Genomic DNA, 20,716 nt, shown 5'->3' on the forward strand with positions numbered 1-20,716 from the left:
TACATACAGAAAAAACCTTAAGAAATTAGATGTATTTTGCCTTTTCAAATTTTCTCAGCCTTCATTTCTCAACTTCATTTCTCAAGGAAACAGGCAAATACAATAGGCAGAAAGGCAAAACTATTATTATTTCATTATATAACAACAATATGTTTTGCCCTGCACAAAACCTCCTGTCATCTGGCCTCACAGTTTTTAAATGTTTTGAGTTTCCTATTCTAAGGCACAAGAGACTAAATTTAGGCCTCATCATACAAGATTTTAGTTTAGCTTATATATAAATTTGTTAAATTAATTTGTGTTTTTTCATGGGGTTGGGTCTGTGATTAAAATAGGCTCTAGGATTTTAATAACACCACTCCATCTGTCCCAGAGGTTCTTGCTTAATTTTTGTTTTCAGAAGCATTTTAAACAATCAACTATTGTTAGATTTCTAAATTCTTCTTTAATATATTGCAGAAGAGGTAACAGAAATCTGGAGCCCTGTTTACAAAGAAACAAAAGACCTTAAACATTTCAGGAAACCTTAAAATACAGTAATTTTACGTACTTGAAGACATGCAACACACCAACAGCCAACACTTATCTAGATACTTCCTTTAGCTGTCAAAAAAATGTTTTACAAGTCTTATGATGCTTAATCTCTAACACACTTCTCTCTCCTCGGAATGTGAGTGTAATACCATGCACATGAGCCTCGCCCTCTCTCACACATACAATTATTCCTGATTTATTCCTGATATCAATGCAAGTCTGAGAAAATAGCTGCCATGGTGGAACTGCAGTCCAGTGGAGTTATTTGCTAAATCTCAGGATTTCAGATTCACCTAAAAATGCCGTAAAACAGCATTATCCAAAGCTACCATGAAACCTGGTACAATGGTGTGAGTCAGGTGAGTTACATAAAACACCAAGCTCTACAAAGACACTCATTCATAGTGAAAACAGGAGTTATTAGAAACGTACACACAGCTGGAATACACACCCATATTGTGCACTTGCTTTCCTTTCAACATCTTTAATTATAAGGATATTGTAGATATATTAGCATAAATCAACAAATCCATTTTCCACAGCGTGTTACTAAGCAACTGTAACCAAGACCTTGTGTAAATAAGATTAAAATTCCAAGGTAACAGTGCCCAAATACAACCTCACATTGCACAGCCAAAGAGAGTAGAATGTGTTCATATTAAAGGAAGAATGACTGCTTAATGTTTGTTCAAATAGTTTAGACGCACAGAAAATGTAAATCTGCTTATATCGGTTGTAGGCATTTCCACCATACAATGATGATACACCTGCAAAGATCTAACAATCATGGTATATTTTTCAGACAAAATAACTAAAAACTTTTTCAAATTAATTTAATTATTCATCATATGTATTTCATTCTGCCACTTAACAGCATCCCAACTATACAAAAATATACTACTTTAAATAATCTACTAATAGTCATTACTACAACTTTCAAGAGAAGATATACTCACATGCCCACTGTGAAAGAAGAACACTGTAATACAAGGATTAAGGTTTTTTTTGTTGCATTTTCAATATGGAAAAAAATACTTTTTTTCCAGTCATATATACAAAAGTATAAGCACCTTTCTAGTAACTGGCTGCACTTGGCAGGCATGTCTCCATCACTCCAGCACTCAGACACTCTATGGGCTTATCAAGGAACATGAGAAATCTCCAGTTCCAACAGAGTGGACCAGAATGCTCTCGAAGCAAAAGAGATTGTTGTTAGCATGTGAAATTTTCCTGCCACTGTCAGTCCTGCCTTCCCACAGAGTTTCAAAGTTCAAGTTATTTGACCTTGTAACAAATGTGACTAGATATTTTAATACACCACCAAAATTTAAACACAGAATCACAGAATGTTTTGGGTAGGAAGGAACCTTAAAGATCATCTAGTTGCAACCCCCACCCACCACAGACTGGAATGCCACCCACCAGATCAGGCTGCTGGCCCAGCGGGCACATCCAGCCTGGCCATGAACACTTCCAAGGAGGGTGTATCCACAACTTCTCTGGACAGCTTGTTCCAGTGCCTCACCACCATGAATAAAGAATTTCACCCCAACACCTAATCTAAGTATCTCCTTTAAAACCATTCCCTGTTTTTCTGTCACTATGTGACATTTAAAAGGCACTTTCACTTTGTTTGGTAAATCCCCTTGAAGCACTGGAAGGCCCCAATGAGGTCACCCCAGAGCCTTCTCTTTTCCTGGCTGAATGACCCCAAGTCTCTCAGCCTGACATCGCAGGAGAAGTGCTCCACCCCTCTGATCATCTTCATGGTCTGCTCTGGACTAGTTCCAACAGGTCCACATCCTTCTTGCGCTGGGGATCCTAGAGCTGGATGGGGTGGGGTGTAGAGCAGGTAGGGTATAGAGAAGGAGAATCAACTCTCTTGACCTCTTAGTAACTTAGTGACAATGCAGCCCAGGATGCAGTTGGCCTGGAGGCTCAGAGACTTGAGTGATATGGACTTTGAGGCAAAGTCATTGACTGCTTCAGCCTTGCCCATATCCATTGTTGTCAGTTCTCCCTTATTTTTCAGGAGGGGTATACCGTACTTGCCCTTTCTTTTCTGACTTACAGAATCCCCTCTTGTTACTCTTTACATCCCTTGCTAAGCCCTGGTCCTTCTGTGCCTTGGCTTCCCAGACCCCATCCCTACACAGTCAAACCACACCTCTATACTCTCCACAACTCACCTGACCTGCTCTTGTTAGCCTTGCATTCCCTTCTTACTCCTCAGTGAGAGGAGCAGATGCTTTCTCAGCCACGCCAGTTTCCAGCCTGCTTTGCCTGATTTCCTGCACAGAGATGGAGAGCTCTTGCGCTCTAAGGAAAGGGGCCTCAAAGAGTTGTCAGCTCTGGTCAGTTCTTTTGACCCTAAGGATAATCTCCCAGGGGATCTCATTCACCAACTCCTGCAACTGGAAGTCCACTCTTCCAAAATTCAGGATCGTGACTTCACTCCTCGAGATCCCAGACTCACCAGGGTCTGGTTGCTACAGCCCAGGCTGCCTCCAGTGTTAACCCAACCTAAAGGGACAAACACTGTTATTTTACTACTGGCTCACAAGCCATCTCTAGAACAACAACAGAAATCAGCTGCAATGAAAGGAGACAGAATCTTCCTGGAGCTATTTTGTTCCTTGTTGAGCCCAGTTTTCAGGAATTCAGGAATATCACAAGCCCTTTCTGCTCCAAGCACATATTCCACTTAACTGACATTGCCTCATTTTACACATACATGCATCTTCACAGAGAGACTTTTCTCTAACCCAAAAAAAAAGTGCACTGCATATACACACCACCTGCTGGGGAGAAGATGAGAGAACAAACATGTGACAAATATTAATCACGATGCTTAATGCACTCCTGGCAAGCTCTCTGCTACCAGAGCAAGGAGAATCATTTAACAAACTGTGTGGATGAAGCAGAAAGGAAAACTTGACAGCTTTATTCACTCATGGCTTTTAAGTTCTTCTGCCTCTTTTAAACATTTAAAGAACGCATCATATGTGTAGAGCCCTTTCTACCCTAAATTCTCCTGCACTGACAACTTTGTCCATACCCCAGCCTTGCTGGAATAGCACATTTCTCTACTTCCCCACTCATCTTTCACCAAGAGTGCACTTTGGTACCATGCAGTAAGTACTTCTCTCCCCACTGCTTTACATATTTTTTGTCCTAGAAAAATGGTTGTGAGTCTTAACATTTTATGTCAGCCAAAGGATAAATTCATAATCCACTATACTAATGTGTGCATCTTCTTGTAAGGTAAATAGGAGCTGCTCTGCTTTCAGCACAAATGAAATCAAACCACAAGATATTCCATTGAGACCACATCTCTCCTGCTGAGAAAAGGGTGACAAATTGAACATTCAAAAATGTACAAAAGGCTGTATTTCTTAATTCCTCCAACTGAGAAAAGAGAATGTAGTTAATGTAGTTAGTGGGCTACTTCAATTAAGTTTTTCAATTACTTTTCAGAGACATCGTCTACACCTCTATTTTCCAGTAATGAGAGCAGCTCAGGAGAGACAAGCAACAGTTCTAAGATGACTAGCTGCAACCACTTCTAAAAAGCACCTTTAACTTTTAAAAGGTCCCCTTCAATACAGCGTCCATACTAGTATTCAATACCACCATATTACCATTCACATGGTACTTTTGAGTATTTAATCCTTTCAAACTTCCTTCAACAGTCTACACTTATGGCAAGGCTGTTTCAGTTACCTGTCTTCACTTTTACTGGTCAGTCCTCAAAATGATGTTTCAGGACATGAAGAATTCCAGCCCCCCCTCAGAGACATGTATTGTTTTACAATACACTGGCTCATCAGCTTTATATAACTAATATCCCCTGGGTAAAAAAGTATTCAACTACAACAATAACAGGCACTCTGCAAACAAACTATATAATGGATGTTAGTACTCTTCAAGTATTTCACTTTAAAAACAACAGTAGAAATTACATTCTGATTCTGCAGGATCTTTTCCTTTTGACTGTTCAGTGCATTCCTATATTAAGGTGTGAGTTTTGGGAGAGAACTACAAGTATTTTCTGCTTTTCACCCTTCTCTATTGCAAGGCTAACAGAGCTGAGATGAATTGCTGTGCATCAACAGAATTGTTTATGAAGCTCTGCTTAGTACAGCCTTCATGGCATATGGAAAAATCTTTACAGCTCAGATGTATATTTCTAACATTACCCGATGGTTTCATATCCAGTGTCTTCCACATACTAAAAGGTGTGATTAAGCTTCTCCTATTCAAGAATAACCCCATCACTTCTTTGGGGAAATTGATAGGTGTGTGACTATTTGTGGAGCTCTAAATGTTGAAGCTTTCCTAGCTCTCAACCATTTACTACTTAATTCACTATGACCAAAACAGATGATTTCTGCTATAGTTGCTTCATAGTAGATAAGAAAGTGGTGCCATGAAGGTTTACAGTGCTGTTAAGAAAAATGCCAGATTACTTGACCTTATTTTTCTTTAGAAAAAGGACTTTCAAAAATTAACATAACCATTCTCACAAGTCACATTGAGACAGAAAAAAATCTGTTACTGTTAAATTGTCTCATTGACCTAAACTGCCCAAAATAAAAACTGCAAGCAATATATATACTGATATGACCAATGTAGCTCTTTCCAGAATAAACACATTTAAACTAATATGAAATAAAAATGGGAAAACAACACCATTTATTAATTTTTGCTCTGCATTTAGTTATACTTTTTCAAATCCAGAATGTTTTAAAAATTGGTTCATGTGAAATTAGGCATGCATTCAGTTGGGAGGAAAAGTAAAAGAATCATTTTAACCTTAACTTCACAGTTCCTATGCAATTATGTTGCATAGGAATATGTAAAACCAGTAAAGACATTACTGGTCACATTACTATGAAATAACAGCAAAGCACCAAGGACAAAAATCTAAAAATAACCATAACTGTAACAGTCTACACTAATATTATCAAGAAACTAGTCAAAGCAGTATCCTTTTGTGTTTTTGTATATAAGGAATATAGATGTTCCTGGTAACATAAAAAAATTTTAAGTTTATCTTGGGTAATAAAAAACAACAGTGCAAATAAGAGAGTTCCTCTTTTCTTAAAGGTTTCTTTCAAAAACACATAGCAAAAGAAGCAACATTAACGGAAAAAAAGAACGTGTTTCTTAAGTTTTAAATTGCTTTGTTTAAAGTATCCAGAAGACATCAAGTTCCAAATGCCACTTGGTTTATAAGACTAAGTTTCATATTGCAGCTTGAGCAACACTAAAAACTTTGGCAGATATACCATCAGTTTTACAGGCTGAGACAAAACATTCTAGAACAATCATACAGGAAACACAAACCATAGAATGTAACAAATTAAAATCAAAAGAAGTTAGATCTATATTGAAAGACTTTGTAAGCATTTTAACACTCTTGAGATTATTTGGATGACTCATTACTGCTTTCCTGAACAATACTCAACAATCTTGTTAGAAAGAAACAATCTTTCTAACACACTGCTTGATATGTTAAAGTAATGAGAGCAGAACCCAAAATACTAATGCAAGTCTATATAAAAAAACAACATGTTTATTAATAAAGCCCAAATAAAATTTAAAAAACACATACCTAAGGAGAAGAAAATTTAAAATGGAGACTACAACAGCTATAAAGTCTGTATGTTAAACTGTTCCACAAGGCCACCACTACTACAAACTTCTTTTTAGCTTTCTCCCACACCTCAGGAAGTTGCAAGAACACACATTGTTAATATCATGTGTGACTGAGAAACAACTCTTTTTTTTGTTTGAGAAGAATTGTGATCAAACTTTTCTCCAAAAGGAACATTTTCTCTAAAAATGACTATTCTTCACAAGCTATAGTGAAGAACCCCAACTATATTACAACTCCAAGTAATGGAGTTGAAAATAATACATATTATAACTCTTGAGGATAATGTATTTTTTCTGCTTCCACATTCATAGGTTTTTTGTAAATTGTCATCATAACACTAAATGTAAAATACAGCTATAATAAAATTAATATATGAAAATATTGAAATATTGTCCATATTAATTACATAGTTTGTTTTTTTTTTTGCAAAATGCACGTAAGTAAAGTAAGTTTAACTGACAAAACTAAATACTTTGTCCCTGAAAGCATTCTACTACTACAAAACCAACAAAAATAAAATATAGATCCTTACAGGGAGAAAAAAATGTTCAAACTCACAAATTCATGCAAAACATCTAGTAAGAAACTGTTCTATTGGAAAAAAATTTTATCAGGCATTAATTAGCTAGTAATAATTATTACTATGAAACTACTAGACTGTCAGCTTTAAAGACCTGTTACAAGTCTGTTCCTGAACATGCAGTTCCAATGTCTTTGCTATGAGCTGTTATAGTTACTAATAACAGCATGTACTAGTTATGTGTTACCCCAGTTGTATCAGTTATCCCAGCACTGCCTTGGTGGAAGTCTTTTTGAGGATTTAACATTTACCCAGCACGCCCAAGATGGGTGCAAACAGCACAAGGGAGACACACCTGTCCCACAGCAGGGACACATCGGATGCTGGATTACTGACACACCTGAGGCCTGCACTGCATGAGATATCTGACACCAAGCAGCCAGGTGGCTTTGCCAATGCACGAAGGAAAATGGCAGAAGAAAACAAAAGGGCCCTGTTTGCTCACCAAACTAATTCTGTCAAAATGTCCCCTCAGAACAAAAATGGCAGGATGGAGGAGATGAAAAATGAGGAGCTGCCATTTTCCTCAAGGTGAAATAAGTAATTAGAGAAAAATAATCACTTTAACCCTGTTTGCTTCAACTTCTGAAAGCACATTAAAATCTCCTTCTCATCCACACCCAGCCTAACAAGCTTAAATTTTCCTTTCAATATATTGCATATGCCGCATTATTCTGCGTAAGAGACATAATCTGTCATTGCCTTTTGGGCAGTAAGAGAGACTCCTGCTGCTGACCCAAATGAGGCTTGAAACAGCAGCAGTAGCTTGGTCACAAAAGTTAAGCATTTAATCAGTATAAGAAATTGAATGCTGCTCTTTCACGTCTCAGCTCCACAAAGACAAGAGTCATCCTGAAAGCTCTTCAACACAGGAATAAATACACAGCTTGACCAGACTGTATTCAGACTTAAAAATGTCTTTCCAAACTTCTTGAAGTAACTAGTGGAGAAAGCAATTACTTATAAATAGGGCTACATTTTTCAAGTTTTACAAAATATCCAGAGGTACTGAAGCAGCTTGGTAGCCTATAGAACCAAGTCTCTCTGTAGATCTCTTACATTTCATGACAAATTCCAAAAAGAAATCTTTGGTTATGCTAAATTGCTCATAATTAATAAATGCAAAACATCAAGAGCACAAATCCAAATTATCACTGCTCAGAATATCCATCTTCATCTCAATGGAAAAAAAAAAATGTTTACAATCTACTCTTGCTTGAATTAGACTATCAAAAAAACTAAGCACATGCTGTTTTCATTTTCACATGACCCTCACTGCTCTTCAGTTTCCCCTCAAGATTTTCATCTTTCTAAGGGCACTATTTGGTAGCCTAGCTCAGTGTACAGAAATATTTTTCAGAGGGCACAAAACTGAAAAACTGTATTTTTCCTAATTGTCATAATATTTCTCATTAATTCCTAACTTCATAACAATCACTTCACTGCATGTTCCTTAAAGCAGGGTGAAGTTACCAGTACCTGCAGCAGCAATAAGCTGAGTCACATTTCATATAACAGTATCTCCTATTTGGAATATTACTTTATCATTAAGATAATTATAGAATTAAAGGAACTCAGACTGAGCAAATATTCTGCAAGAACTGAGACCTGACTTTGTGGTCAAGCATGGCATGAAGAAGACTGACCATTAACTCAATCCAAGCTCATCTACTTGGTCTTCCTTTTTATCCTTCCAGCTTCTTCCATTCTTGTTAATATGGATTTACAACATTTTTGACACAACTGTAATAGAAGCAACAAAGCAGAATCAATAGTGAGGTATTTGGAAATGTCTGTTTAATCTCCATTTTGATCTTCAGATCAAAATAATCCACAAGCTCATGACAGGGTTCATGATGACAGTAGTCCATTCCTAATCAAAGACTCAAAAGCACAGCCATCTCAGAAAGTTTGCTATTGCTAAACTGAAAAGTTGAACCAACATTTTTATCTATTATTTTTCTTTCCCATCTATCCTTGTTTTCCCTGCATGCATCCTTTTCTTTTCCCCTTGTGTAAGCAGACATCACCATTAAATGAGACAAATTCTGGGAAAATTACTAGAGGTGTCATATTTCATACAATATTATTCTTCTAAATATATATTTTAATACATTTCTTCTTCCAGACTGGTTTTACCTTTCTCCATTAGTCCTAACACTTTCATGCTAATGACACTGTGTTTGAACAAGTTATGCTAATAACTAACTGTTCTAACAAGGTTCATCTCTGTTTTCTAATGACAAATTCCTACCAACTACTTCAAAACATAACTCTCAGACCTTCCTATGTTACAGCATAATTGTACTCCAAGCCCTCGAAAAAGCTTTTCTTTTCAACATATATAATTCCAGACAGGTTCTTTAAAACATGTACTGGCACCTCCCTTAGAGCAGCAGTACACCAAGCATGCTGCCAGTTCTAACAGTGTTAACCATCCCCTGGATCAACCACTTCTGCTGCTAGAAATCCTCACACTGGTCCCTTTTCTCTTTGGTATGACTGAGCAGATCCAGTCAGAAATGTCTTCCCTCCTGCACTTGCAGACACACACAACCAATACTGTGCAACATAACACCCTACTGTGTTGAATGTATGCCACTCTACACTGTTCAGCAAAAATAGTCCATGCTTTTTTATTCAGTCAATTTATTTCCTCTTGCCACTTCTCCCCTCCACAAACTTAGCCACTTGCATTTTAATTAAGCCTGAAATCAGCAACTTTTTGCTTTAAAATTTTTCCCTAAGTATTTCTATATACAGTTTTCTCAAGTCTAAAGGAATTGCATTACAAGTTCTGAATTCTTCCAGAATAAAACTGGAACAGAACAAAACAAAAACAGCAACTACCACTTAGTTTGCCAGGTTTAAAAAAAATACCTGAGGTATAACTGAATTAAATGCAGCACGACTTTATTTTTAAATCTGTGTAATTGGCATTACAGCAACACACCTGCATGAAAAAAGCTGCTATTTACAGAGGAAGAACACAGTGGACTACCTCCACACATTTGCTCTCCTAAGATGGGAAAAAACATAGTGTGAATTTTTGAAACTGTGAAGCAAGGCAGGAAATTTGTCCAGTATCCATACTGCTCTACATTTTAGAAATCCTCTTTAAAGAGTAACTATGCACTTCCCAGAAAAGTCTTTGCAATATGCTTAAATGACTTAAATAACTGGCAAAATTAAAATTAGTTTTTCATTCTTAAGCTGCTGTAGTCTCCTCTCAAGTGTAACTGATGGTACATTTTTGCCCCCTCCTCATACTAAGATGTGATGGGATCAGTTCCCACCACACAACTGCAGCACAACCAAGAACAGAAGTTTTGGAAAAGGAAAACAGGAGACACGGAGAGAAGGAAATACAGGAGAATAAAAATTCTGCACTACTTATCAGCCAGACTTTTCCCCCTAATACAAATGAAAATTACAGAGGCATGGTGAAGAGAAAGCAAAGGAATACAGCTTGGCCAACTCTAATGTAGCACCTACTCCAACATCAGAAAACAGAGGGAGGCAGAGAGAGAAGAAATTGATCTGCAATTTAAGCAGAATTAACTGCAGGGTTTTTGTTTTTCAAAAAGCTGCAATAAGAGATGACATAACTGAAGGCAGCATGAACTGGCTGGTGTCATTTATAATGAGAGAGACCAGTTATTCAACAAATACTTCGCCCACCTCTTCTTAGAGCAAAGTTTTCCCTTGTGAATCCTGCCTACGACTGTCTCCTTTTCAAGGGACTTCAACATCACAAAGCCAAACATTGCCCTCACTTTAACTTCTACAATCCCTAAATTTAGCAAATTTCTATAAGCACACTACAATATTCAAAATTATTAAAATAAAATAAATTGACCACTTAACCAAGATTTTTTTATTGTCTGGATAATTCCACTGACATGGCATGTGAACAGCAGCACATGTTTCTTGACACTGAGCTGACTGACATGATGTTGTCCTACCCAATAGGCAATTACCTGCTGTAAAAAATTCAAAATTGTATGAAAGGTTGCAACATACACTTATTTTTCTTCAAGCTTTGTAAAATAGAGAAAGCCTTTCAGGACTGCAGGTTAATTTGCTACCAACAGCAACATTAACAGAGCTGCACAAAACTTCAAATTCAGCCAAGTGAAAATACTTTTCTTAAGTTCTTTTGCAAATATGATGGTAATTTCTATGGTTTAGAATATTTCAAACCCCAAACAGTTAAACCACAAAGCTGTTACCAAACCATACCGTCAGGACTTCACAGGCTTGCTACAACTGGTTCCAAACCCCAAGCTATGCAATGAAAATAAGCAAATTATGTGGAATCACAAAATTTCATCTATGTTTCTTGGTCTGTTGCCTTAGTATTTTAATAAATATAATAAAATTCACTTCATCAATCGTTAGGACTGAGTACAGAAAGCAACAGTAAGAAAACTGAAGATAATCTTAAGCATCAACAGTGGCTAAAAGTCTAGCAAGCAAAGATAAACCTGTTTACTGAAACTGTGTCTCAATAATCACAGTCCCCTGAGAATATGCTTAGTATATTTTATGACTAAAAGTACTGAGGATATGCGTGTGTTCTCCCTTGGAAAAATTATCTGCTATCTACAATAACCAATAATTATATCTATTAAAAGCACACATTTACTTGAGCCAAAACATCAACTAGCAATAGGTCAGGATTCCACACAGCAAAGTCTTCTATGCTTAGTGCAGTCTTCAATCAAATAAAATTAAATAAAATTAAACGTATTATATTCATTTGCGTATTTTCTCTTTATTTGTCCCAGCAACAGCCTAAGCAATATTAAATTGTAATTGTGCTTTGGAGCAACAATAGGGGCAACAACAGTATTTTACCTACAAGGTAAAATATTAAAACATGAATTCCAAACACAGATCCTACATTCACATCAGGAACTAGACATGACAGAACTGGCTCAATGAAATCTGAGAATCCACCTGCTCTGAGAGAAAAAGGTAACTATCATTTTCTTTGGGGTCATTTTTGTACTCCACTTGGACCAGCAGGGAGGCAGGCTGGCTGCAGGAAGCTGCAGGTCACCGTGGTGCTCTCCACAGCTTGCCACGATGAAAACCAAGGGACCGGCTGGAGCTCAGAGAGTGCTCTCCCTGCATGCTCACCATGCAATTAATATATGCAGATCTTGACCAAATATGTAATCAGGATGTGGCCAATAAAATATGTTGAAACAGAACCCAAGAAATGGGTTTGTATCCCATCAACCAGATGCAGTCATAGAAATAAAAAATAGCCAACTCTTCCCAAGATCTGAGTGTCAGTGATGATTATTCTTCAGTAATTCCTTTGCAACTAACCACCATCTGCCTTATGCACATTATTCAGCAACTCTGACAAAGTGTTCTTATGTGCCTTCTTGGAACAGTTTAAAAATATGTATCAAACACCTTTAAGAGACTCAAATATATTTTGCCTAAGAAGCTACTTCAGTTCTAGCAAATAGGCTCAGCTTTACTTTACATTATTGGATACCATCAATAGTAATTTGGACTGAATACTGAATTAACTGAAAAAGGTAACACAGAACTGAGCAGCAGGAATGTATGTTTCTTCTAATTATAGTTGTCCCTTACATTGAAGCAGTCTGCATGAATATCCATGATTACGCTATGTCGCAATTTTACTTTTTCTCACACAGAACTCAATGCTTGATCTAGCACTCCATGAATAGGTTGAGAGGATAAAGTAGTTCTCTAATTCATCACTGCTCACTACAGAAGAGAAGGCTGCATCAGACCACCATGGTACATACTGCTCCAATACCCTTCCAGGCCTTCAGGTAGCAACCTGGGTGATGAAATAAAGATTATACTTATTAAATTTGCAACGTGCTTACAGGCTTTCTGGTGGGAGGGTTGACAGGTTGATAGGAGGGGGTTGTAAGCACATTAAAGACCAAAATTAGAATACAAAATGAACTCAACAAATTGGAGAAGCAGCCTGGGGAAAAAAAAGAAAATTCAGTTCAATGAGAACCAAGTGGAAGATTCTGTGTTTAGCCAAAAACAATTAACTGTTCAGATAATGGATAGTAACCACTGCTGAGGTTGCAATTCTGCATAGAAACATAGCCCACAAGAATCCAAATATAATTTAACAATAGTTCAGGTTTTACAACAGAAAAAAATTAAAAGGCAAAAACTGTACTGGGATTCAGAAGAAAAATTATATACAAGTACTCTTGTTGTTGTACCAGCTCTGGTAATGGCCACTGAAATGACATATATACACTTTGGAAATAATTGAAAGTAAAGAAACAAGAATTAACATAAAAGACCATCCATCAGGATGAGGATAGAGTTAGAGCTGTTTTGTTTGAAGAAAAGATTGCTGAAGAGGGACAAATGTTTTCAAATACTGGAGTTAATACTCATGCGATGCTGAAAAAGAAGTAATGGACTTTAAAGATGGAAGTATAATTGGCTCTGAGTTGAGACGCTTACCAGCTGTCTTTCTAGCAATTCTCTTATTTCCATTACCCATTTAATACTGCATTTTAACAGGAAAATCTTCAATACACAAAGCTAATAAACTGATAAAGTGTAGGCACTTGCTTTCTACAAAGGTTTGCAAGGGAGTTTATAAAAGGGTTGTTCCTTTTCCAGTTGAAGATGAAGAATTTGAAAAGCCTGTTTATTCTGTGCACTCTCCTCACTGCAACTCTTAGAAGTCGTCCCGTCAGATTTCAGGCTTATTCTCACTTCTTCTTACATAATTTTCTTTCTTCCTGACATATTTAAATTGAGAAATAACCACCTGCTGAAATCAATACTGAAACCTAAGATAATGGTAGTTATTTTTAGTAAGAATATCATCACACTTCTAGTCACCATCTCAAAATTTTCTGACTGGTAGAGAAAAAAAACCAAAAAAACACTCATGTTTCACAGCTAAAATCAAAGGTCTATACATAAGTTTACCTTCCAAGACAATGGATTCCACTTAATGACCACGTTCAACCACTGATTAAAAGCAACTTCATCCGTTTTCCAGACATGTGACTCTCCAGGAAGCTGTACCATTGTTTCCAAGCCGATATAAAATCCCTTTCACAGTTTTTTACCCCTCCCCTATAATATCCTAAAATGCAGGGTTTGACTGCTCTTGCACATTGAAGATGTAGTACTTCTAATAACATCACAATATTTCAAGAGTATTTGCATAGCTATTTCCTACTGGCACCAGTTACAAAGAAATTAAGTCTAAAAAAAAAAAGAAAAAAATTATTATGAGTTTTTCTTCATGTCAATAATCCACACTAAGATTGATGACAGTAGATTTCAATTTTAAGTTATGTAATCATTCCATATGGTGGTTGTCATATATAAAAAGTTGAATTAAACTACCCTCTGTGCAGGCAATTAGCAAAATTTTAGCAACTAAGTATTTCAAAATAATTTATTGCAATAGTGAGGTTGTTTTGGCAAGAGGGTATATCAGATGTATGGAACTTGAAGCTACTAGGTTTGCAAAAATTAAAAAGTACATCTCTGTTGGATGTGTTCATACATGCAGGAAAGTCTATCTGCATCAGCAGGTAAAGCTACTGAAGAGAGCATATTCCACAAATATGCATTTCAGCTTCTACATTTTGCATAAAAAGTAGTCTTGTGTTTTGGTCTAGTGAATCTGTCAAAGAAAAATTTATATGAATATCTCTAAGAATAAGTTACTATATAATCATCCTACATGATTCAATCATTTAACAAGCTTGAGAACATTAATGCCAAAATGCCATTCCTTTCCTTGCATCATCTTGGTTATTTGCAGCTGGAAAGGATCAGCTTTTCTTCTTGAAGTGTCCATATATATTAAACAAGTATTTAATAACATCTATCTGCAGATATTAAGGTGGAATAGGATTTCAGATCTGCATTAATCCACTGTGATTTGATAAATCAGATTACCAAAGAGTTTTTAATTGTCTTAACCTCTCTCTTACTACTTTTATGCACATTCAGAGAAACAAAGAATGACTCATTCACCTGCTTCAGGCAATGAATAGCACCTGGCTGAACTGCAAAATTGTCTGAGCCCTTCATTTCATCAACATTATTTCACAAATCAGGCAGCAATCCAGAAACATGGCATATCTAAATCAGGCTGCAAATAAAAGGCAAGACTAAAATCGTTAAGGCAAACCCAGCAGTGTCCATGTGCTGTGCACCTACAAGCCTCAAGATGTTGTGTATGAGGCCTTTCAGATGAAATGAGAATGCAAGTAAACTGAGAAATGCAATACTGTAAGTTATTACAGCACTGTACTGCTCAGAGATCCCAGCTGAGATAAAAGCACAATACTATAAGCACTACATAAACAAGCAGAATTAACTATACTGACTCAAACAGTTTACAAATTATGTAAATAATAAAAAAAGAGGGAGGAGAGAACCAAGTTGTTCACACTTTTCTCTACAAATTAAAGAACTGAAAGGTTTAAAGGAGACAGACCATGAGAACTCCGTGATCCAAAGATGGTTCTTTTTAAAGCCATAGTTTACACACAAAGTTTTCCCCTCAACCTTGTAAAATCTTACACAGATCTACAACTTACAGAAGCTATGTCAGTAGCCCAGTCATTACTTTTGGTATCAGTCTCTCTTTATGACAAGGAAGGTATACAATCATTTAGATGGAAATGCAGAAAGATGTCCAGCAAAAAACTTGCCTTTAAAAAAAGCAGGATCCTGCATTTACAAACAGTTCTGCCCTTTTCTACTCGTCACCAAATTTAAAGTACTTCACAACATATTCCTTTCTTGGTTTGCTAGTTCCTGTTAGTATGTCTGACCTGACTCTTCTCCACCAAAAATATAGTTTCAACAATCACAGATGAGAATCTTTTTGTTGTATTAACAGAAAAACAATTATGTTTTACAATTAAATAATTTCTGATCTTTACCAGTAAAGTAACAAAATTCATTCATTTCAGCCCCTGAAGAAACAAAAGAATGGATGATTTTAAGACTGAAGGTCCAAATATATTCAATAAAGTTATCTGACCTGTAAATTATCAAAGCACATAGAGATATTATTAAAGATACATGCTTTCCAACTTCCTTGGCCTTATGAAAAACTATATTTGGCTTCCAAGCCTGTTGAACAACTTCATGATATTCCTCTCCCATTCAAATTAGTGCATACTTCCTAACTTTTATCTACAAATTGCACTCTTATCAATGGATGGCCTCAATAAACAGTTTAGTAGTAATCACTCTTTGTCAAGTGTTTGTAGGTGTTTGTATGAGTAAATTTACATTCTTAGCAGATTTTATGATCAAGCAGCATTTAACACAAAAATGGATTTGTGTCTTACTAATGAAAACAGAATAAGACACATAATTTGAAATACTGTAATGGTGTCTGCCTTGCAAATTAGTAACTTTTGAGATGCAAGGATTCTCTGTCAAAATTGAAACTGTATTTTCAAAACACAATTTTGCAAAAACATCTTAGCTGTCCTTTGAAGAACATTAAAGTTTGTTGAAACCACAAAGCACACCTTATTCTTCCCTTCATGGTTCCACAGAACGCTTGAAATTATTCACATTATATGATTAAAATTTTTACACTAAAAAAAAAGAACTGGGCCATAGAAACCATCAAACTTTAGTTTACTGAAAGTTAAGAATAAAATGCACATTGTTGAGATTACGCATTACATTTTGTCTCTTTTTTAATTGAAAAAGTTCCCAATTCTTTTAACGGTTTTACATTGCTGCTTCCCATTTCATACATCAAGTCTGAGAGACATCTCAAAGGTAGATATTATTTTTTCAAGGCTCACTCTCACAAAGCTCATTAAAGCAACTGCCAGGAAGAATAGCACCTGAATGGTACATAACAGATCCATCCATCATCGTTACTCCCCCTCATTCCCTCAACAGAAGGACACACCACAAGCCATAACTGCATAGATGAAAAAAACTCTCCTGCAACACAAGTTAAATATGCACAGTTTGGATTATGAAATCTGATCCATGTATTAGCATGGAGCAGATTTTATAAACAATTTTACTAAGTACAAGTAAGTATCTGATTAGATGAGAGAAATCAAGCAACCAAAGTATCACCACCAAAATTTAAACACAAAAATATAGGTAAATGGCACCTATCAAAGTTATGATTACTGTAAAGGATATATTTCAGCTCAAATAGTACCACATGCAGGATGCCATCCAGGGCCAACACCTGAGGGTAGTCTCAGCTTGTAGCTCACCACCTGTTGGAGCATGACTCCCTTCCTACAGGGCTCTCTCCAGCCCGTGGCACTGGCAGCAGAGCACACTCCGCTAGGAGAGGTCTAATGTCACCCTCATACACTGTGTGGAGCGCTTCAGGGAAAGCTAGGAAGTTACATCTGTTAACTCCATATGCTCCTAAAGCAATCCAAGTACAACTGTGCACACTGAAACAGGTGTTTCAGGTTTTGGCAGCAGAGCAGATTTATAACATAACTTGTATTTTAGACGCTGACTGGATTCGATTTTAGCCTGAAAGAAATGACCATATGCTGTTGAACTTTTCTGTGACGGCCAGCCACAGACTATCTCAACACCAAACAAATATTTGAACATAAGTACAGGAAAATATTTCTAAAGAAAAATAAAGTATGTCCATAGCTTCAAAACTCTTAAAATGTGTTTTAAGTACATAAAAGTGAAAATAACAACAATATACCAATATAAGATCACATTTGATTCCAAAATCTTAAGTTATACTTCTACAAAAGCATATTATAATGGTTTCTAAAGATTGAAACACACTGAAATGCAATTAGCATATTTTAGAAGCATGGTACAAAGAGCAATAAGCAACTTTTTTTCTCCATGTATCAAATGCTCTTCTGCAGTATTTGCAAGCCAAATATCAAATCACTCTTCAAAATCCACACAACAACAAAATCCAAAAGTTGAATGCAACATGAGTATACTGGAGTATAATCTAACCAAAATTAATCTATTTTCTTAATCAAAATCTAAGAGAATAGCAAAATAGCATGAAGCAGCAGAAGGATTTTGTAAATACCTAGCTTAGAAATCTGAGCTATGTGGAAAAACTGTTTTAAAATCAGGCTGTCATGATTTCTAACAGGGTACTGTCTCTGGTAAACTACACAACCGAGAAGCACTCTGTTTTCTTATTACAAAATGCTGATCAGGTCCATAACCCTGAATAGAGAGCTGCATAATGGACAACTGTAATCCAGCATTGCCAATAATGAATGTAGCAGGAGTCAGTAGATTCAACACTTTCTGGGAGGAAAAGATCTGTATCCACAGATCTGATATGAAAACACTGCCTAAACACATCATAATCAAATATTTTCATCTTCTATCACACCAATGCAAGTAGAATACCCCATCTGAAATGATAGTGAACTGCTCTAAACTGCACTGCTCTCTCTAGATTAAGTTTTTACAGCACGACAATATCTATTTGACAATATCCACAGCCAGGTTTTCTTTTCATGTGCATTTCTGCAAGACTTGACATTTACAATACTTACGCATTGCAATAAGGTTTCTTTTCATATCCTTTGTAGTTATTCATGTTCAGAGCCATTTTGCAAACTTCACAGTGGAAACATCCTTTATGCCAGTACTGTAAATAAATGTGAAGTAGAATTACTTATGGTACTGATGTTTTGAAAGCAGTGTTAGGGTATGGTAAACATAATTACTTGTCAATATTTTGGCTATGCATTATATGTCTCTTAACTAAATCAAAATAATTACATTCATATGAAAACAAAGGTGCTTCTGATACACTCTCAGAAATGTAAATTCCCTGCAAAGGTGATTGCCAAGACCCCTGCAAGCTGACCTCGCATGATAATTTTAAAGATAACTGAAGAAGAGGTTAGACGTTTTCCTCGTTTAAAAAATAAAATAAAATAAAATTACGCCGCTTGCTACGAATGCAATACTACGCGAATGTAATCACTAACTAATGTGACGGCTGGCTTTTTGGTACGCCGCACAGACACTAAATTTAGCACATAATACGGCATTTTCCTCCGGTGGCTTCTACCGCCTCGCCTCGCCTTTCCGGGAAGGGTAATTTGGCGCATCTCTCCCAGCCTCAGCGCTGTTATTTCGGAAGCGGCCGCGCTGGGCTGTAAGCGGTACCCCGGGGACACCCCCGCCGCCCCGGCCGCCGTCCCCGCCGAGCCACCACGGAGCCGGGCGCTGCCGAAGCCGCCCCAGCTCGGGGAGCCACCGACAACTACAGCCGGGAAAGGGCCGCCTGCAACTTCATCCCTCGGGAGGGGATGAAGCCGAGGGGGCCGCGGGGACCCGCCGCCGGGCCCGGGCACCGTCACCGCCGAGCGGGCACCGCGGGGCGCCCCGGCCGCTGCGGCCCCGCTCGCCCCGCTCCAGCGCGGTGACACGGCGGCTGCCCCCGCCGGCGCTGACAGCGCGGTCGCCGGCGCAGCGGCGGCCCTTAAAACGCTGCATTTGGCACCCGCCGGCTCGCCCCGATGCCCCGCCGGCTCGGCCCTGCCCTGCCCGCCCCGCCGGAGCCGCGGGGAGCGGGACGGGCACGCCCGGGAGGCGCCGTCCCCGCCCGCGCCCCAGCAGCACCTTGTCCAGGCAGTTGACTTTCTCGGTGGGATAGACCACTTTGCCACAGCGGGCGCACTGGGGGTTCATTCTGCGGCTCCGGCGGGGCGGCGGCTCCGGCGGGCGGCGGCGGCCGAGGCGGCGGTGCGGCGGGCTGCGCTGGACGGGGCTGCGGGAGGCCGATCTATCATCCCCTGCCCTGGCGGGGACGCCGGGGGTCCTCAGCGGCTGCGGGCGGGCGAGGAGGTCATCGGCGGCGGCTGTGGAGGAAGCGGCGCTCCAGCTGACTGCGGCTCGGCAGCATGTGCGAGTGGGCGGGCGGGGAGCCGCTGCTGCCGCCCCCGCCGCTCGCCGCCCGCCCCCGCCGCCTCCCCCGTGTGCCTGCGCGCTCGGCTCGCCGCGCCGCGGGCCGGGTGACTCACGCCGAGCCCCGCGCTGCAGCCGCAAGCCAAGCCAAGCCAAGCCAAGCCAAGCCAAGCCCACCGGCGCGGCCCGCAGCGAGGGGAGGGCAGAAGGGGAGGGCGAGCCCCGCGCCGCAGCCGCCCCGAGGGGGCCGAGATGGCTGCGGGGGGGTTCCCGCTGCGCCTCCGGGCGCACCTGCCCGGGGCTCGCCGGGGCGGGGCCGGCCCCGGCGAGAGGGAGGGAGATGGAGACAGATGGAGATGGAGATGGAGAGCGGGAGCGCGGGGCAACGACGGCGCTGCCGGGGCCGCGGGGAGCTCGGTCGCTGCCCGAAGCGAGGCCCGAGGCCTGGCCCGTGGGCACCTGCCGGACGCGGCCTCCCGGCCGCTGCACACGCAGCCCCCGCAGCCGCCGGGGGCCCGGTGCGTTCCAGCCCCGCGTCCCGATGAGTTTTCGGGCGCGGCGCTGCAGCCTTTGCGGGGCTGAGTGTGCCGGCTCTCACCAGCGGTCCCGCGGGGCAGCCGAATCGCAGCCGGAATGGCAAATGACGCTCCTCGGAGCCGGCTTTGGGCAGGCATTTCTGACTTGCTCTTGCAGCGCTGCGGAGCGGAACAGCAAGAACTCAGGCGGGTTTTTTTCGCTGAGGATTTCTTTAACTACCTGGGATATAAACCACGCTGAAGAAAGCACTTAAGCCAGTGCAGCGCAGCCTTTTCTGAGGGTTTTTTTTTTCAGTAGTGCAACCCTCTGTGTGGCTCACAGCAAGGACAAATTCTACACATACTTGGGTGTTATTAAGTAATCAGAATGCAGTCAGCTAAACTGGAATAGTTGGCTATAATTCTGCCTTAGCAACCCAACTTTTATTCAGTGGCTGTTTAAAGGCACAGAGAGAAACAGTAATTTCGTTGAAATTAATAATATATGTG

The 20,716-nt window shown here is 39.5% G+C and overlaps 1 protein-coding gene across 4 annotated transcripts in view; it reads right to left on the reverse strand.

Moving 5' to 3' along the window:
- NEBL (nebulette) overlaps positions 1 to 20,489 on the reverse strand; it is a 247,478-nt gene extending 226,989 nt beyond the window's left edge. Inside the window, exons 1-2 of one of the 4 annotated variants that reach the window (XM_086860323.1) lie at positions 20,290 to 20,489; positions 18,329 to 18,423 (exon numbers count right to left, since the gene is read on the reverse strand). In XM_086860323.1, the coding sequence (XP_086716449.1) occupies positions 18,329 to 18,384 (56 nt within the window). In that variant the 5' untranslated portion in view covers positions 18,385 to 18,423; positions 20,290 to 20,489. Of the gene's footprint in view, positions 1 to 18,328; positions 18,424 to 19,406; positions 19,733 to 20,289 lie in introns of those variants that run through there. The other 3 variants (XM_086860318.1, XM_086860331.1, XM_086860312.1) reach the window with 3 other exon arrangements.
- Between the last annotated feature and the right edge of the window lie 227 nt (positions 20,490 to 20,716).

Source organism: Cyanistes caeruleus, chromosome 1 (genome assembly GCF_971803275.1).
Source record: "Cyanistes caeruleus chromosome 1, bCyaCae1.hap1.1, whole genome shotgun sequence".
Lineage (NCBI taxonomy): Eukaryota > Metazoa > Chordata > Aves > Passeriformes > Paridae > Cyanistes > Cyanistes caeruleus.